The sequence below is a fragment of the Delphinus delphis genome, chromosome 3, assembly GCF_949987515.2.
Source record: "Delphinus delphis chromosome 3, mDelDel1.2, whole genome shotgun sequence".
NCBI classification, from domain to species: Eukaryota; Metazoa; Chordata; class Mammalia; order Artiodactyla; family Delphinidae; genus Delphinus; species Delphinus delphis.
In genome coordinates, this window is record NC_082685.1 from 110,837,381 (window position 1) to 110,853,047 (window position 15,667).

General features: G+C 42.4%; 1 protein-coding gene and 1 pseudogene across 1 annotated transcript in view; one reads left to right on the forward strand and one right to left on the reverse strand.

Annotated features, from left to right (window-relative positions):
• The window catches only part of ARSB (arylsulfatase B), a 180,136-nt gene that overhangs the window by 65,749 nt on the left and 98,720 nt on the right, over positions 1-15,667 (forward strand). Inside the window, exon 5 of the mRNA XM_060009255.1 lies at positions 14,367-14,610. Coding sequence (XP_059865238.1) covers positions 14,367-14,610 — 244 coding nt within the window. The remainder of the gene's footprint in view (positions 1-14,366; positions 14,611-15,667) is intronic.
• LOC132422180 (large ribosomal subunit protein eL15-like) lies at positions 10,097-10,717 on the reverse strand (annotated as a pseudogene).

Sequence of the window (15,667 nt, forward strand, 5' to 3'; positions counted from 1 at the left end):
GGGTATGTAAGAGAAAGAGAGACACATTGATTCCAGAAAAGATCTACCATTTTTAAAAGAAGCCAAGTCAATTTGATGGATTGGTGAAAACAAGAACAAAGAATCTGCCATGTCCTGGAAGCTCTGGGTTTTGATAATTAGGGTGGTGTTGAGAATGCACTGTCTAAAAGACTCACATCTGTTGTACTGAGGTATAACCTTGCCTGTGCTCTGAAATATACATGGAGTGGGCAGGCTTGGACTGTTTCCGTGAAGCAGATCGTATACATTTTAGTGACAACAGGAAGAGTTTTCCTGAATGTAGGGTTTCTTCCTTAACCCACCTCTCATCCAAAGGGCAAAAAATGTAGAATGGATGCTTAATTGCAGTGAGATCCCACCGGCTGACCAGAGCTGCACTTTACTCCACTGCTTATTCTGCCTTTGAAGTTACATTATCACTCTGTTTCATCTTACACCATTATGGGTCTTATCAATTTTAATACATAAATGTATTACCAAACCTGTTGATTTTAAGAACATTTGCCTACCTCCACGTCACAAAGATATTCTCTTACGCTTTTCTATAAAAGATTTATGGTTTTAGCATTTACATTTAGGTCTTTGGTCCATCTTTTTCTTCTCATACAGCTTTGTTTTGTTAAGATATAATTCACATCACCACCAAATTCATCCTTTGAAAGTGTACAATTCAGTGGTTTTTAGTATATTCACAGAGTTGTACAATCGTCATCATTATCTAATTTTTTTTATCACCCCCACAAAAAAATCCTGTATCCATTAGCATTTTCCCCTTCCTCCCAGGCCTTGGAAGCCACTAATCTACTTTCTGTCTCTATAGATTTGCCTATTCTGGACATTTCATGTAAAGGGAAAAATACAGTATATGGCCTTTTTATCTGGCTTCTTTCATTAGCATAATGTTTTCAGGGTTCACCAATATTGTAGAATGTGTCAGTACTTCATTCTTTTTATTGTGGTCCTTTTTTTCCCTGTATATTGCTGAAAATATATCACATCTTATCCATTCATAATTAACGGCATTGAGTGTTTCCACTTTTGGGGGCTGTTATGAATAATGCTGCTATGAACATTCATGCACAAGCTTTCATGTGGATATATGTTTTCATTTCTCTTGAATACACACCTAGGAGTGGGATTTCTGGGTTGTGTGGTACCTTTATGTTTAACTTCTTGAGGGACTGCTATTTCCAAAGCAGCTGTGCCATGTTACATTCCCACCAGCAGTGTATGAGGGTTCCAGTTTCTCCATATCCTCACCATCACTTGTCATAGGCTTTTTTATTATAGCCGTCCTAGTAAGTGTGAAGTGGTATCTCTTGTGGTTTTGATTTGCATCCCCTTGGACATTTTTTTTCATGTGCTTCTTGCCCATTGTATATCTTCTTTGGAGAAATATCTGTTCAAGTCCTTTGCTCATATGTTAATTTTTTTTTTACTATTGAGTTGAAATATGAGCCATCTTCAATTAATTTTTCTGTAAGTTGTGAAGTAGGGATTGGTCAAGGTTCTTTCTTCCCCCTCCCGTAGATATTCAGTTACTCTAGAATCACTTGTTGCAAAGACTTTTTCCTCGGCTGACTTATTTGGCACCTTTGCTAAATATCAAATAATCACTAACGGGTGGTTCTTTTATTAGGCTCCCTATTCTAGTACCAAGCTGTCTGGAGTACTGGAGCTTTATAGGAGGTCTTGGAAGTTGGGTAGTGTAATTCTCCCAGCATCATTCTTTTATATGAAAATTACTTGCAATCCTAGGATAAGCCTCGTTTGCTCATCATGATTGTGGTAGGCAGGGCAATGTTCCCTTCGCTTCCCCCAAAGATGTTCACGTCCTAAAGACCTGAACCTCTGAATATCTTATGTTATATGGCAAAGGGGAACTAAGGTTGAAGATTGAATTAAGGTTGCCAATCAGGTGACCTTAAGATGGGAATATTATCTGACTGGGCCAAATGGAATCACAAGTCTTTAAAAGTGGAAGAGAGGGGGCTTCCCTGGTGGCACAGTGGTTGAGAATCTGCCTGCCAATGTAGGGGACACGGGTTCGAGCTCTGGTCTGGGAAGATCCCACATGCCGCGGAGCAGCTGGGCCCGTGAGCCACAACTACTGAGCCTGCGCGTCTGGAGCCTGTGCTCCGCAACAAGAGAGGCCGTGATAGTGAGAGGCCCGCTCACCGTGATGAGGAGTGGCCCCCGCTCGCCGCAACTAGAGAAAGCCCTCGCACAGAAACGAAGACCCAACACAGCCAAAAGTTAATTAATTAATTAATTAATTTAGAAAAAGTGGAAGAGAGGGACAAAGAGGAGGTCAAAGTAATACCAAGTGAGAAGACTCAACTGCCATTGCTGACTTTGAGGATGGAGGAAGAGAGTGTTGAGCGAAGGAATTCTAGCAGCTTCTAGAAACTGGCTAAAAAGAGATCCTCCTCTCTTGCCTCTGAAAGGGAATGCAGCCCTCCCAACACTGTGATTTAGCCCAATGAGACTTGCCTTCAGACTTAAAACTATAAGATGATGAACTTGTGTTAAGTGGCTAAATTTGTAGTAATTTGTTATGGCAGCCATAGAAAACTAACACAATCACGTATTATCATTTTTATACATAGCTGGATTTGATTTACTGAAATTTTATTGAGGATTTTTGCACCTCTGTTCATTGTAGTTTTCTTTTTGTGTAGTGTCTTTGGCTATGGAATCATAGCCTGCAGCTGAGCTCAGTCCTTCTGGGGTCCCAACTCTGACCTGGAATCATTTTCTCTCTTTTCCGTGTATAGGCTTAACTCTATGCCATGATAGTAAAAGTTTCTGTGTGCCTGCAGTTGTGACCTGAAAATGACAGGTGGAGGTGGTCACATTATAGTGATCTAGGTGGGCTCAGAGACATGAATATGGGCTATAAACCTTTTTGTAGGTCTAAGCTGTCCTTAACTATACCCCGAGCCTCTTACCGTCTTAATGATGTAAGGTTATCATTTTAATTTTTTCGTTATTGTGTTATGCTTCATACAGTGGTGTCCTTAATATACATCAGTGTGGATCACTTAACACTAGAAAAACAGGGAAATTCTTTATTTAGTTTTAAAACTAAAATTTATATTTTTTTCTTATAAAATGCATATCTTTTCTGCTCCTTCCCTCATTCTTAGGAGACCAACTCCAGCAGTCTGCACCTACCCAATCTGCTATGAAATTAGGAAGCCAGCCATCATACATATTATTAGAATTGTGTCTGAAACCAAATGGGCCCTGAGTTAGGATCTGATTGCAGGGACTTGGTGTTGCCTTTTGTGGTCACTCAGGGCATTTATTTTGATTCGTTTGGTTGTTTGGCCTTGTTTCTTAACCCCAGCTCATGGCTGATCAGGAGACGTTGCGTTTCCCACGTACCGGACCTCTCTCTCTCTCAGCGTCCTTTGGTCTCGCTAAAGTGCCTCCACTTACCTACTTGCCTCTCATTGGGCAAAAGGGACCCAGGCTTCCTGCCACACATTCTCTTCTCCTCCAGCTGCCTTCACTCCCAACAGCTAGCACACTCTTCCCCTGCCCTTGGGATGGCCAGGGTCACCTGGACTTCTCCTCCCTCTCACTGACCCCTTCATCCTGGTCAGAGGGGTACTGCCCACCTCACGTGGTCAGGAGGGCCAGGAGTCTGAGAACTCAGAGTTTGTTTCACTCTGCCTTTGGAACAGGTGTTATCTGCAGATCTAAAGGGAATCTTGTTCCTATACCTTTATTAAGTATGCATTCAATATTTGAAATTCTTTTAACAAACTTCTTAGTATTTAGGTATGTTGAATTTTTTTGGTTTGTTTCTGCCATTAAATGTTTCGCTCTTCTGTTCTTTTTTTTTCTTCTTCCAGCTTTATTGAGATATAATTGACACACAGCATTGTATAAGGTGTATGGCATAATGATTTGAATTACATACATCATGAAATGATTATCACAATTAAGTTTAGTGAGCATCCATCATCTTGTATAGGTACAAAATAAAAGAAAAAGAAGAAAATATCTTTTTCCTTATGATGAGATCTCTTAGGATTTACTCTTCTGTTTTTCTTCAAAGAAGATTGTGCTAATCAGTGTTCTCATGACCTTTTTCTTGGTCTCTCCTGCCATAATTAGACAGTCACATACTAGTGAGATCCTTTAGCAGTTAACAAACTTCAGAGAAGAGCTTTGGGGAAACAAAACAGCCTGTCCACTCAGTTTGGTTTATTGATTTTTTCCAAGTAACCTAAAAGCAAATCTTACTACTTATGAAGTAGAGATCCAGTAAAATGTTGTTTCTGCTTCAAGGGTAAATTCAGAACATTTAACTTGTGTTGTAGATTTGGAAACATAAAGACAAACTGAAGTAGTTGATGCTTGCCCAAACAGAATATGTGAGCTTTCTCTAGTATCATTCTCTCCGAAAAAATCATTGACCTCAATTCCCATCTTTCTCACCATACAAGTAGTCCGCTTACTATTTTGCAACCACAATCTTACTTGTTTCTACCTCTTGATGATATTTTCACTTCTCTCCTGCTGTCTTTGAACTTGCCAGACTCTAAAGCACTTCTGTGATACTTTTTACATCTATCACTTCTTGATCGGCATTAGTGACAGATAAATAGCTGTCTAGTAAAAAATTATCTGCCACCTTAAAGGGGTTTCAAGTCTGGAAGGGGAGCCAAGTAATTTGTGAGTAAACTATGATACTCCGTAAAGGTGCCAAAGCATTTTAGTTTGCCCTGAAATTCATAACTTTATTAGCTTTAAAAAAAAATGCATTCTTTCAAGATCGAACTTCAGGAAAAGCAAGGAGAGCTTTAGTTGTAAGAAAGGACTGAATAAACATTTGGTACTTTTCTTGACCCTAAATATTCCAAACAAAGGGCTTCTGTGCTACTTGTTAGGGGATCCAGAATGTGGAGATCAAAGCTAGCATTACCCTTGCCATCTAAGTGAGAGTGACTCATAACATTTTGTGCTTACAACTTTCATTTAAGGATCTCCAAAATCTGTGAGTACCTATGATTTAAACTTCAGAAAAAAGTTCAGTGATTTGCCTACCAATACGTAATAAATGAGGACACTGTTTTCCAGTTCCCAGTTCCATTTTCACTTTTCGAGACCAAATGTTTTCAATCTTTCAACAGACCTTTTGAGACTTTTCATCCTTAATAAGTTTTAAAGGAGAAGATAAAATCCCATTGATATCTCATCATTATAAACGATGACATGAGTCCCGTTAAAATGAGGAAATCTTTTACTACAACCCTGTGTAATTTTTTTTTTCTCTTTGACCCCCATTCCTTCCGGATTTTGCCCTTCCCCTGCATCCATCTTTCTTTATCTTTAGCTCTTTCGGTGGCTGCATCATTTATTTGGCATCTGCCTGCCAATCCCATTCCACCAGAATCTCCCTTAATGCTAGCTCGGCAGGAACACTCCCCTTGCTGGTTCTTTTAATCAAGATGTAAAGTCTGATTGTGTCTGACTGGGAGTTGGGGAGGTCAGAGCGTTGATCTGCCCTGAATGCTGCAAACCATTTAAAACCCCTACAAATATTCAGATGAATATCTGAATAAAGATTCCGTTTCTGAAATTTAATTTGAATGACAGGCTATGGCCATTGTACCTCTTTCTTTGATCATTGATATGCTTTATTTAAATTCATGGAAACAGAAAGGAATCGTAACAAAACCCCTCAACAATTCATCGTGTTTTTATGATGCTCAAGAAATTACATACAGAGAAGAGAATGCTCCTTGGAAGGGTCTATACTTGAAATACCTTCTTACAAAAAGCATGGCACTTTGGAGTATAGTTATAAAACCTAAATCTAGCATCTATTTAGTAAATACCCAGCTAGGAGCCTGCTCTGCTCTGCATACTTTGATGCTGCTGCTGGTGGTAGTTATCAGCGATGAAAATTGCTAGTATTTATTAAGCAATACTTCTGTGCCAGGCTCTGTGTTAAGATGGGTATTGTTATTATCCTCATTTTTCAAATGGGGAAAACTTAGGCTCAGAGAGAGAGTGATTTGCCCAAACTCACAGCACTTAATCCCTATCCCTTGAGTACACGTCAATAAAATTACAAATGTGACTGTAGTAATGATAGGAAAAAATATATTAGTCATAAAACAGACAGCTTTTTGTTTATATCTAGTCATCGTTCAGCTCAAGTTTTCCTTAAGTTCAGAGTGGTTCTTAAGAGTACCGTTAATTTAGTATTTAATTAAGAAGCTTATCACAGGGGCTTCCCTGGTGGCGCAGTGGTTGAGAGTCCGCCTGCCGATGCAGGGGACACGGGTTCGTGCCCCGGTCTGGGAAGATCCCACATGCCGCGGAGCGGCTGGGCCCGTGAGCCATGGCCGCTGAGCCTGCACGTCCGGAGCCTGTGCTCCACAACGGGAGAGGCCACAACAGTGAGAGGCCCGCGTACCGCAAAAAAAAAAAAAAAAGAAAGAAGCTTGACACAGAACACCCGCCATCTAATGTGTAATTGAATCAGGCCCTTGAGCCTCCTGCACCGCGTGCCTGGGTTCTCCTCTCTCTGATGTTGGTTGGCTCTACCCCGTCATTCTGGTTACAGCTTCTCTGAGAGGCCTAGTCACCAGTTACCACGAGTAGAGAGATCCTACCTCTTTTTCTACTCACTGCATGTGAAAGGACCTTGTCTGTCTTATTTTCTGCCATTTCCCCAAAGCTAGAGTGGTCCATGGGCCATGAAATCCAGAAAGATTTGTTACAGGGGTGAGTGAGGACTCTCTTCCCATCCAGGACCGTGCTTCCTCAAATGCTCTCCAACAACCCCTTTGACTTTGGGTAACTGATCCAGATTGGACAAACAATTCTGGTATTTGTGGGTTGGATTTGTTTAAATCCTCATGGGGTTCCAGGAGTGCCTCTTGCCAATATCCTGTAAAATAAGCAGCATCTGTGTGCAGAACAGCTTCCTAAAAGTTAAGGTCATGGGGTGGCTGGAGGAAAGCTCAGAAAACCCTCTGCAGTAATCAGAGTTAATTTTTAGTGTCTTCAGTCTCCATTTTTGGTGGCCTTTTCTCCATTCACTTATTTGTTCCCCCCTCTCCACCCTCAAATCTCGAGGCTTCCTCTTTGGCAGGTCTCTGCTAGATCTTGGGGAATGCAAAGAAGAATGAGACATTGTTCTTGTCCTGGAGAGCCAGAGTTCTCAGGGAAGACAAATCACGAATAACTGATTAACACCATACAGAGATAAGTGTGATAGAAAAGTATAAAGTGCAGGAGGACAGTGAAGAGACAGGTTGTCTGGGGGGAGTAAATTAAAAACAGCAGTGTGACATTATTAAGTCAAGCAGGAAAGATGGGGAGGGCATTTTAGGCAAAGGAGCCAACCTGTACCCAGGCAACGTCAGCATGTTGTATTCTAACAACAAGAAGTAAGTTCTCTGTGACTGAAGCACAGTGCATGCTTTGTGGGGAAGGGCAGGAGCTGATGCCCCAGAAGTAGTTTGGAGCCACATATGAAGGATTCCATGTGTTGGACTGAAGTTTGAACTTTTTCCTGATTGGGAAGCAGTTAGAGGTCTTTAAACACGCTTGTGGCCTGTTTGGTTTGGGCTTCACAAAGATGCCTCTGATAGCAACGTGAAACATTCTGTATGTTACCCCAGGAGTCCGGGTGAGACCCGTGCTGGACCCAAGGCAACGGGGCTGGAGAATGGGGAGGTGGATTGGAAATCCATTTTCATGATCAACTTGGCAGAAGTGAATGTGTTGAATGTAGAGCAAGAGGGAAAGAGAAGAACATCAGATTGTAAATTGAATGTCTCGGTAGATATGTTCTCTAGAACCTTTCATTAGGAGAAGATTGAATTTACCTAATCCTTTAGATGACTACTAAGACATACATTAACTCTCCAATTTGCTTTAAGTAAAAATTTAGTCTAAAAGAATCAACCATGAGTAGTAACAGGTCCTTTATCGGACAAAGAGTCTTCTTGGTCTCTGAAATCCTGTTGTCTGCTCATCTGTCACACTCCCGTGGGTGGCCTGTTCAGAGGGATGTCCAGGCCCTGGTGCAAGGCTGCTGGAGCCTTCCTTGGATCCCCATGTCAGAGTGAGGAGCTGTCTTGGATAAGCCAGGGTTGAAGGATCCATGGGGGCAGCAAGGTGGAGATATACACTGATGGTTCAGGGCAGCCTTCTAAAGCCAAGCCACAACATGACCCTGTTTGGGGAGTAGTCCTAAAACCTAGTGCTGTTGTCGTGGTTCCATCTTAATTTTTATCAGCTGGATGCAAATGAGGCTTCACTGTCATATACTTAATGTGTTTGCTCGGGTCTTTGGCTAACCAGTGTTTTTCATGACGTTTTGACAGCTATTTTTGTTCAATAATGAATAATAAAGTGAGATTTACCATCTGTAGATGACATTTGTTTTATTTTGACATTTATTTTCTATACGGCAAAGATTTTATAATTAGGTTTTCCCCCTGCCAAAAACATTGCTGAAAAATGATTCCCCCCCAAAAAATGTTTCATAGCTTCCTTTACTAGTTGGAGTCATCTTATTTTTTTTCTTTTTTTTTTTTCGGAAACCAATTGAACTCGTATTGACACCAACTACATGACTCTCCTCAGTAGCCTTATGGGAATGGATAAAGTGGCTTGACCCAAGATAACACTGATTGGACTTAGCAATGTTACTTTTGAATAAAACCAACCCTATTTTCCCCCCTAAGATGGCTTAGAGTTCATAATGGTCACAAACGAATACTACAGATAAAACATTTAAAAATTTGATCCAAGCCTTTTCTATCCTCCCACACTTGAAAGGTACCTGATGAACACCAATTTCCCAATCGTAGCATCACTAGCTTACAAACCTTAGGGTTAAAAACTCCCTTCTCATTTACCTAGTGTTCAATTTCCATCAGTTTCGATATACAGTAGTGTAAATACCATGACTATTTTGCATGAAGTTAAGTATTCTACAGATCCCAGAGTCATAGGATTGAATCAGGAACTCCCACCTTTTATGTGAACTTCAGTGGTACCATGGAGGCCAAGGCAATTTAATTTAGGTTAACCAGGATTTGTTTCAATTTGTAAGAGAAACATCTTGCAACAGGTTTTTTCAATTCTCTTAAAAAATGGTGGCATTCCTTTACTTTTCGCCTTTTGGAAGCAGCAGTTACATAAGTGGAATAGTAGATTAAGTCTAAAAATGTGGGCCCTAGTCAACTTTCATTATTTTTCTGCATATGATCATGATAAAGGATCACAACATCCTTCACATGTCCAAGGAAAACCCAATTTAAAGTTTGTCCTTGCCAAACTCCATGAAACAGCCACTTTAGAGTAAACCAGCAGAGCATTGCATCACCCCAGTGAATAAAGCTGTAGATTTCATCACATGCACCAACAAATCTACATGGCTCCTTTCTGCACTCCTCTTTTACAGAATTTTACACCTATTGTACCAAATGGCATTTTTTTTTAATTTATTTATTTTATCTTTTTGGCTGCATTGGGTCCTCATTGCTGCACACGGGCTTTCTCTAGTTTCAGTGAGCGCGGGCTACTCCTCATTGCAGTGCGTGGGCTTCTCATTGCAGTGGCTTCTCTTGTTACAGAGCACCGGCTCTAGGCATGCAGGCTCAGTAGTTGTGGCATGCGGGCTCAGTAGTTGTGGCTTGCAGGCCTAGAGCGCAGGCTCAGTAGTTGTGGTGCACAGGCTTAGTTGCTCCGTGGCATATGGGATCTTCCTGGACCAGGGCTCGAACCCATGTCCCCTGCATTGGCAGGTGGATTCTTAACCACTGCACCACCAGGGAATCCCCCAAACAGCATTTTAAACACGGACATATCAACTCCCTAATAAAGCAAAAACAAAGGCATTTCCCTTATTAGAAACAGGATACACCATCACTTAAAGTCTTCAAATATTATTGAACTTTAACTTTCAGAATTTGACAATGCATTCAATGAACAATCTGCACACAACAATCTGTTTAACAGACATTAAAAAACACTTTCAAGCAGACATGGATGTCCTAAACTTTTAATTAGGTAAGAATTTTACAAACATTACTTATATTAGCGGTAGTGGTGGAGCTGGAGAGTATTGCTCCTTCTCCAGGCTGCGCAGCGAGAACCCCCCGATCGTGTCATGGAACTTGTGGCCCTTGCCAAGGCCGCGGCTCTTCCTGCCTGCAGACGTCAGCCCCCACATCTCCCTGTGCTTGTGGACTGGTTTGGTGATCCACTGGGTGTCAGGGTGTCTTCTGATAGCTTTATGGAATGGATCAATGAGGATAACCTCAAAAAATTAGTACGTAGAATCTCCACCAACACAGTAAGAATTCAGGACCCTCAGGGCTCCACAGTGGCGTCCAGCTCGCTCCTCGGCAACAGACTGAAGACTTCGAGCAAACGAGCTGGTTGACACCATGGTGGACAGGCGTGCTGTAGGTGATACCCTTAGAAACTGGGCATTTTTGGCCACCGCGGCGCACACGAATCCGACATATGGCATAACCTTGCTTGGCCTTGTAGCCCAGCCTGCGCGCCTTGTTGGGCCGGGTGCGGCGGGGTGCCCGGAGCAGCGCCGAGAGCTGGCGGTACTGCTGGCAGCGCACCCTGAGCAAAAGTGCATCGCATCCGACTGCTTCCTCCTCCTCCATAGCTCCTGGAGGTACTTGTAAGCGCGCATCTCGGCTCACTTGATGGCTGCCGCCAGACAGAAAGGCGAGTCATCTTATTTTGATTTGGAAGTTTTTTCATAAGTCAGCCAGGAAATGCAACCTGAACATTTTCTCTTGAAAATTAATTCTTAACAAGAACAAAAATTAACTTTTGCCCAGAGGAAAATTAGGAGAGAAAATGAAAAGAAACGTGTTTGAAATGGTGGTGGTTTCATTGTCTTTTTTTGTTTTTGTTTTTTTTTTAACATCTTTATTGGAGTATAATTGCTTTACAATGGTGTGCTAGCTTGTGCTTTACAACAAAATGAATCAGTTATACATATACATATGTTCCCATATCTCTTCCCTCTTGAGTCTCCCTCCCTGCCACCCTCCCTATCCCAACCCTCCAGGCAGTCACAAAGCACCGAGCTGATCTCCCTGTGCTATGTGGCTGCTTCCCACTAGCTATCCGTTTTACATTTGGTAGTGTATATATGTCCATGCCACTCTCTCACTTTGTCCCAGCTTACCCTTCCCCCTCCCCATATCCTCAAGTCCATTCTCTGGTAGGTCTGTGTCTTTATTCCTGTTTTACCCCTAAGTTCTTCATGACATTTTTTTTCTTAAATTCCATATATATGTGTTAGCATATGGTATTTGTCTCTCTCTTTTTGACTTATTTCACTCTGTATGACAGACTCTAGGTCTCCATTGTCTTTTTGAACTTTATGTCAGACTTAAGTGAACGATATTGGAAGCCCCCTTCTCTACCTTGTTTCAAATGACCTGATTGTATTCTTGCTGTTACTCTGATCAGTTTTATGTCCAACTCCTTGAAATACCTGGGCAAATGCACTAGAACCAATGGACAGCACCCTATTTCTCAAAGGCCTAAGTGTGTGGATTTTTGCTGGTAAGTGGAGACCGTCAGCCAGTGCCGCCTGGCCAGGTCCCTGGCAAAGCTGAATTGTCCTCTTCATGCAGTGGATTCTGCAGTTGGCTTTGTGACTGGGGAGCCCAAGAGGATGAGTTGCAGGTGTGTCAATTAACAGTGCTTTCTCCCTGGAGTGCTCTCAAAAAAATGATGGAGGAAGCCACATCGATAACAGACGATAGAATCGCTTATCATTGCTAATGGGAAAAACATCACAGAAGCTAATGCAAAAACAGTCACACGCACTGCATCGGCACCTCCCAAATAAGATGTGGAAACACCTTCCACCTAGCAGCCGTGGCCAAGTTCTCGTTACAGCCCAGAGTATTTTCCTTCCTGAGTCATACCTCAAAGGCCTAAGATCAGACTCCAGACCCACCCCACGCTTCTCCCCATCACCTCCACTCTTGTTTCTACCATCTTCATCATCCACCATTTTTGTACTGAGCACTAACAAATAGGTGGAACTGAAAGAGACATTATCTAATATTTCAAAGGAGTGTTATCTATCAAAAATGGAGACAACAGGCATCTTCTACAAGCCCTGAGCCAGTATCATTTATAGCAATCCAGACAGCACAGGGAAATGATAGTGCTGTCTTAGCCATTCTTAACTTCACAGGTAGAGTGTAAACACTTCTTTCCAGTGTATTTCTGTATCACATGAACAGCACCTTCTTTAAGTTTTGATACAGTGGTTATTGGTGACTGATAGTGGAGTGTGAGGAATTCCCTTTGTCTAAAGATGGTGCCCCCTGTTTTGAGCGTGCAGGTCTGCTCGTGTGAAATAGAATGTGTATTTAATAAACTGGCTTGGGTGACCATTTGCTTTGTCAAGAAGAGATGTGAGGTTTAAGAAAAGGTTCTTGTCTGATAGCAAATGATGAGATTGATTGTCACCCACCTGTGTTGAAGAACTGTTACCTTCCTCTAATGTAGCTCAAGACCCTTCCTTCTCCCCCTCATGAGGCACAGAGAAGAACTGAAGACCTGGTGTGTTAAGGGCTTGATCAGAAGCCTCCTTGACAGTAGAGCCTTGAATTTCTTACCCACCAGCAACAGAGGCTCCTCGTAAGGGAACTGTCATCACCTTGAGATAGCTCTCCTGCTGTATCATGGGAAGAGTGTAAACTTAGCTGAGATTGACCGTGCTTATGTTTTTCATAGAGAAGTAAAGTTTTATATAGATATAAAACTCACTCTATACCAGGGACCTCAGGAGCAGGGCACTCTGGGGGCAGGAGGAGCCTGGGAGTCACACAGACATTGTTTGAATCCTAGCTTTGCCACTTATTAGTTGTTTGGCATTTTCAAGTCTCTCATGACAAAATAGTTATAATACTAGACTATTTGTATTGTTATAAACATTAGCTACCATTTATTGAGAACTTAGATTGTGCCAGGTCCCCAGCCCCAAACCATTATTATAAATGATGTCACTTAATTCTCACCATAATACATGAATGAGGTAGGAATTATTATCTCTACATTAAAGATGAGAAACTGAGGCAGTGTATTGCCCTGGGTCACACACCTAGTGAGTGGCTGGCATCATGCTTCAATTCCAGGTCTCTTGGACTCCAGAGTCTGTGATAATGTGAAATTAAAAGGGTGCCTGGTGCAGAGTGGGTGCTTAACAAATACTGGTTCTTTTTCCTTCCATGAGCATCCTTTGGCTTTGATAGAGCTTGATTTCTGTGTTAGATTTCTTTATACATAATGTTCTATAGAGCACATCTGTCATACTGCCCTCCTGTGGTTCATTTGGATAACAGTGGCTTTTAGAAAACATTTAATCGGAGTGTAATGCACATGCAAATAAGTGATATTTAAAACATATCTCTAAAGTCACCTAAGTGTATGAGTACTTTTGGAGATAATATGATTCTACAACCTCAGTATGTAAGAAATATGACTTTTTACTTTCTACAGTCCAACTTAATTTCTAACTCTGAGCCCCACCCAGCTGGTAAGATACTGAAGTCACTTTTGTATCTTCTCTGGCTTCCCCAGTGTCCTCCATTCCCTTGGCTGCCTTGGGAGAGAAACCTTCTCTTCCCTGGCATACAGTATACAATGAAGCTTTGTCCTGCCATCCTGTCAAGAAGGGAGGAATTTTTCTTGCAATTATTTTTTCCATCCAACTGTTCTGTGTACGGAGACATTTAACCCACTGGGGAAGTCTTGCAACTTTCACTCTTAAGAGTTCAGATCACCAGGGAGTCAAATGTTAATTCTGTTACCAGTTTAAATGTTAGAAAAATTTTCCAGGAAGAAAATAAAAAGGTTCGTTATCCCCACTAATCAGGAGCCTTAGGTTCCTAAGTGAAACTTATTCAGAGGTGTCTTTTCATGTACGGGGAGGGGCTCCACCTACCTGGGTTCACTCTCCTGTGTTACCCAAAGTTGCATGCATGCATTTGAATCCTAGTCATTGCTCAGCACAGGGCTCTATCCCAAGCAGTTCCCCTCAGGGGCCTCCCTTGTTTTTCAGTGGCCCTCTCCATGGAGGATTTAAAGGTCTAGTGTCAGACATGTGCCGTGCTGAGCCCTGGTTATGTCTGTGGGATGGAGGGTTGTGTTGGGTGGGAGGAGGGTAGCTGCTATGGGAGAGGGGAAAGAGGAATCTTCTTTCTTAGTTCCTAAGCACCATTTAATAATAACATGCATCCAAGTCTTCTGTTCTTAAATGTATCTAATAGTTAGCCTTGTCCTCATGCTATGACCTAATTGTGTTTCAGATAACGGTGGGCAGACATTGGCAGGGGGCAATAACTGGCCCCTTCGAGGAAGAAAGTGGAGCCTGTGGGAAGGAGGCGTGCGAGGGGTGGGCTTTGTGGCCGGCCCCTTGCTGAAACGGAGGGGCGTGAAGAACCGGGAGCTCATCCACATTTCCGACTGGCTGCCGACCCTGGTGAAGCTGGCGGGGGGCAGCACAGAGGGCACCAAGCCTCTGGATGGCTTCGATGTGTGGAAAACCATCAGGTACCTGCCCACCTGTCTCTTTTCCCTCCCAGGACAGAAGCTCTAAGAACAGCTTGACTTGATTGAGAAGGATCGCTTTTGCATGAATATGATAGTTCAGCTTTCAAATAGATGATTGCAAAAGAAGAAGAACTGCGTTTAGAAATACTGTAATTATATATGTATATATTTTTAAGTTCTGGATTTGAGATTGGGGGCCTGTGTTTTCTGTGAGGAGCAAGATAGTCCTCTGTGGCTCACCCTCCATGAGAGGTCTTTAAAGTGGAAGCTGTGCTAAGAAGTAGGATAGGGTATTGTTTGCTTCCTGCAGAGGGTCAGGGGACCTGCCCTGTTGCCTGCTAGGAGAATGGAGGACCAAGCAGGGGGAACAGCTGGAATTTGAGTGGGGGAGCAGCTGTATACCCTTATTACACAATAAGTACCTAATGAGCACCTACTATATACCAAGCTCTGTTCTAGGTGTGGAGGAACTAGGAATGAACAAGACAGGCACCATCCTGGCTCTCACGGAGCTTATATTCTAGCTGGGGAGTCGGGGGGCAGGGGGGTAGGAATAAACAAGTAAACCCATAAATAAGTAGATGACGTCCCATAATGATCTGCACTAGGAAGGCAGTAAAACAGTGTGTTGTGGTACCGAGAGCTGGCAGATGGGAAGGAGGTACACAGTCTGGGGAGCAGAACGCAGACTCAGCTTTGGAAATGGTGGCGGGGCCCTCCTGCTTAGCCACTGCCATGCCGAACAGCGGCCCCCAAAATGGGGAGGTGTACACACCTGCAAGGGTGCAGGAAGAAAACTTTAGAACTTGTATTTGTAGTTAATTTTATCTCATCTTTTTTTAAGTATATATTTTATAAGGTATATAATATATTAGTAGATTAGTACATATATCCAATTGATAAACAAATATAAATGTACATATACTGGAGGTATTGTTTCTACTGATGGAGTGACAATGTCTAGTGTAATAGATTTAAACCTCTGTTGGGTGTTACAGCAAGGGGTAGTGGCTGATTGACTGGTCCCCTAGTGACCAGGGGAAAATGACCTCCTCTG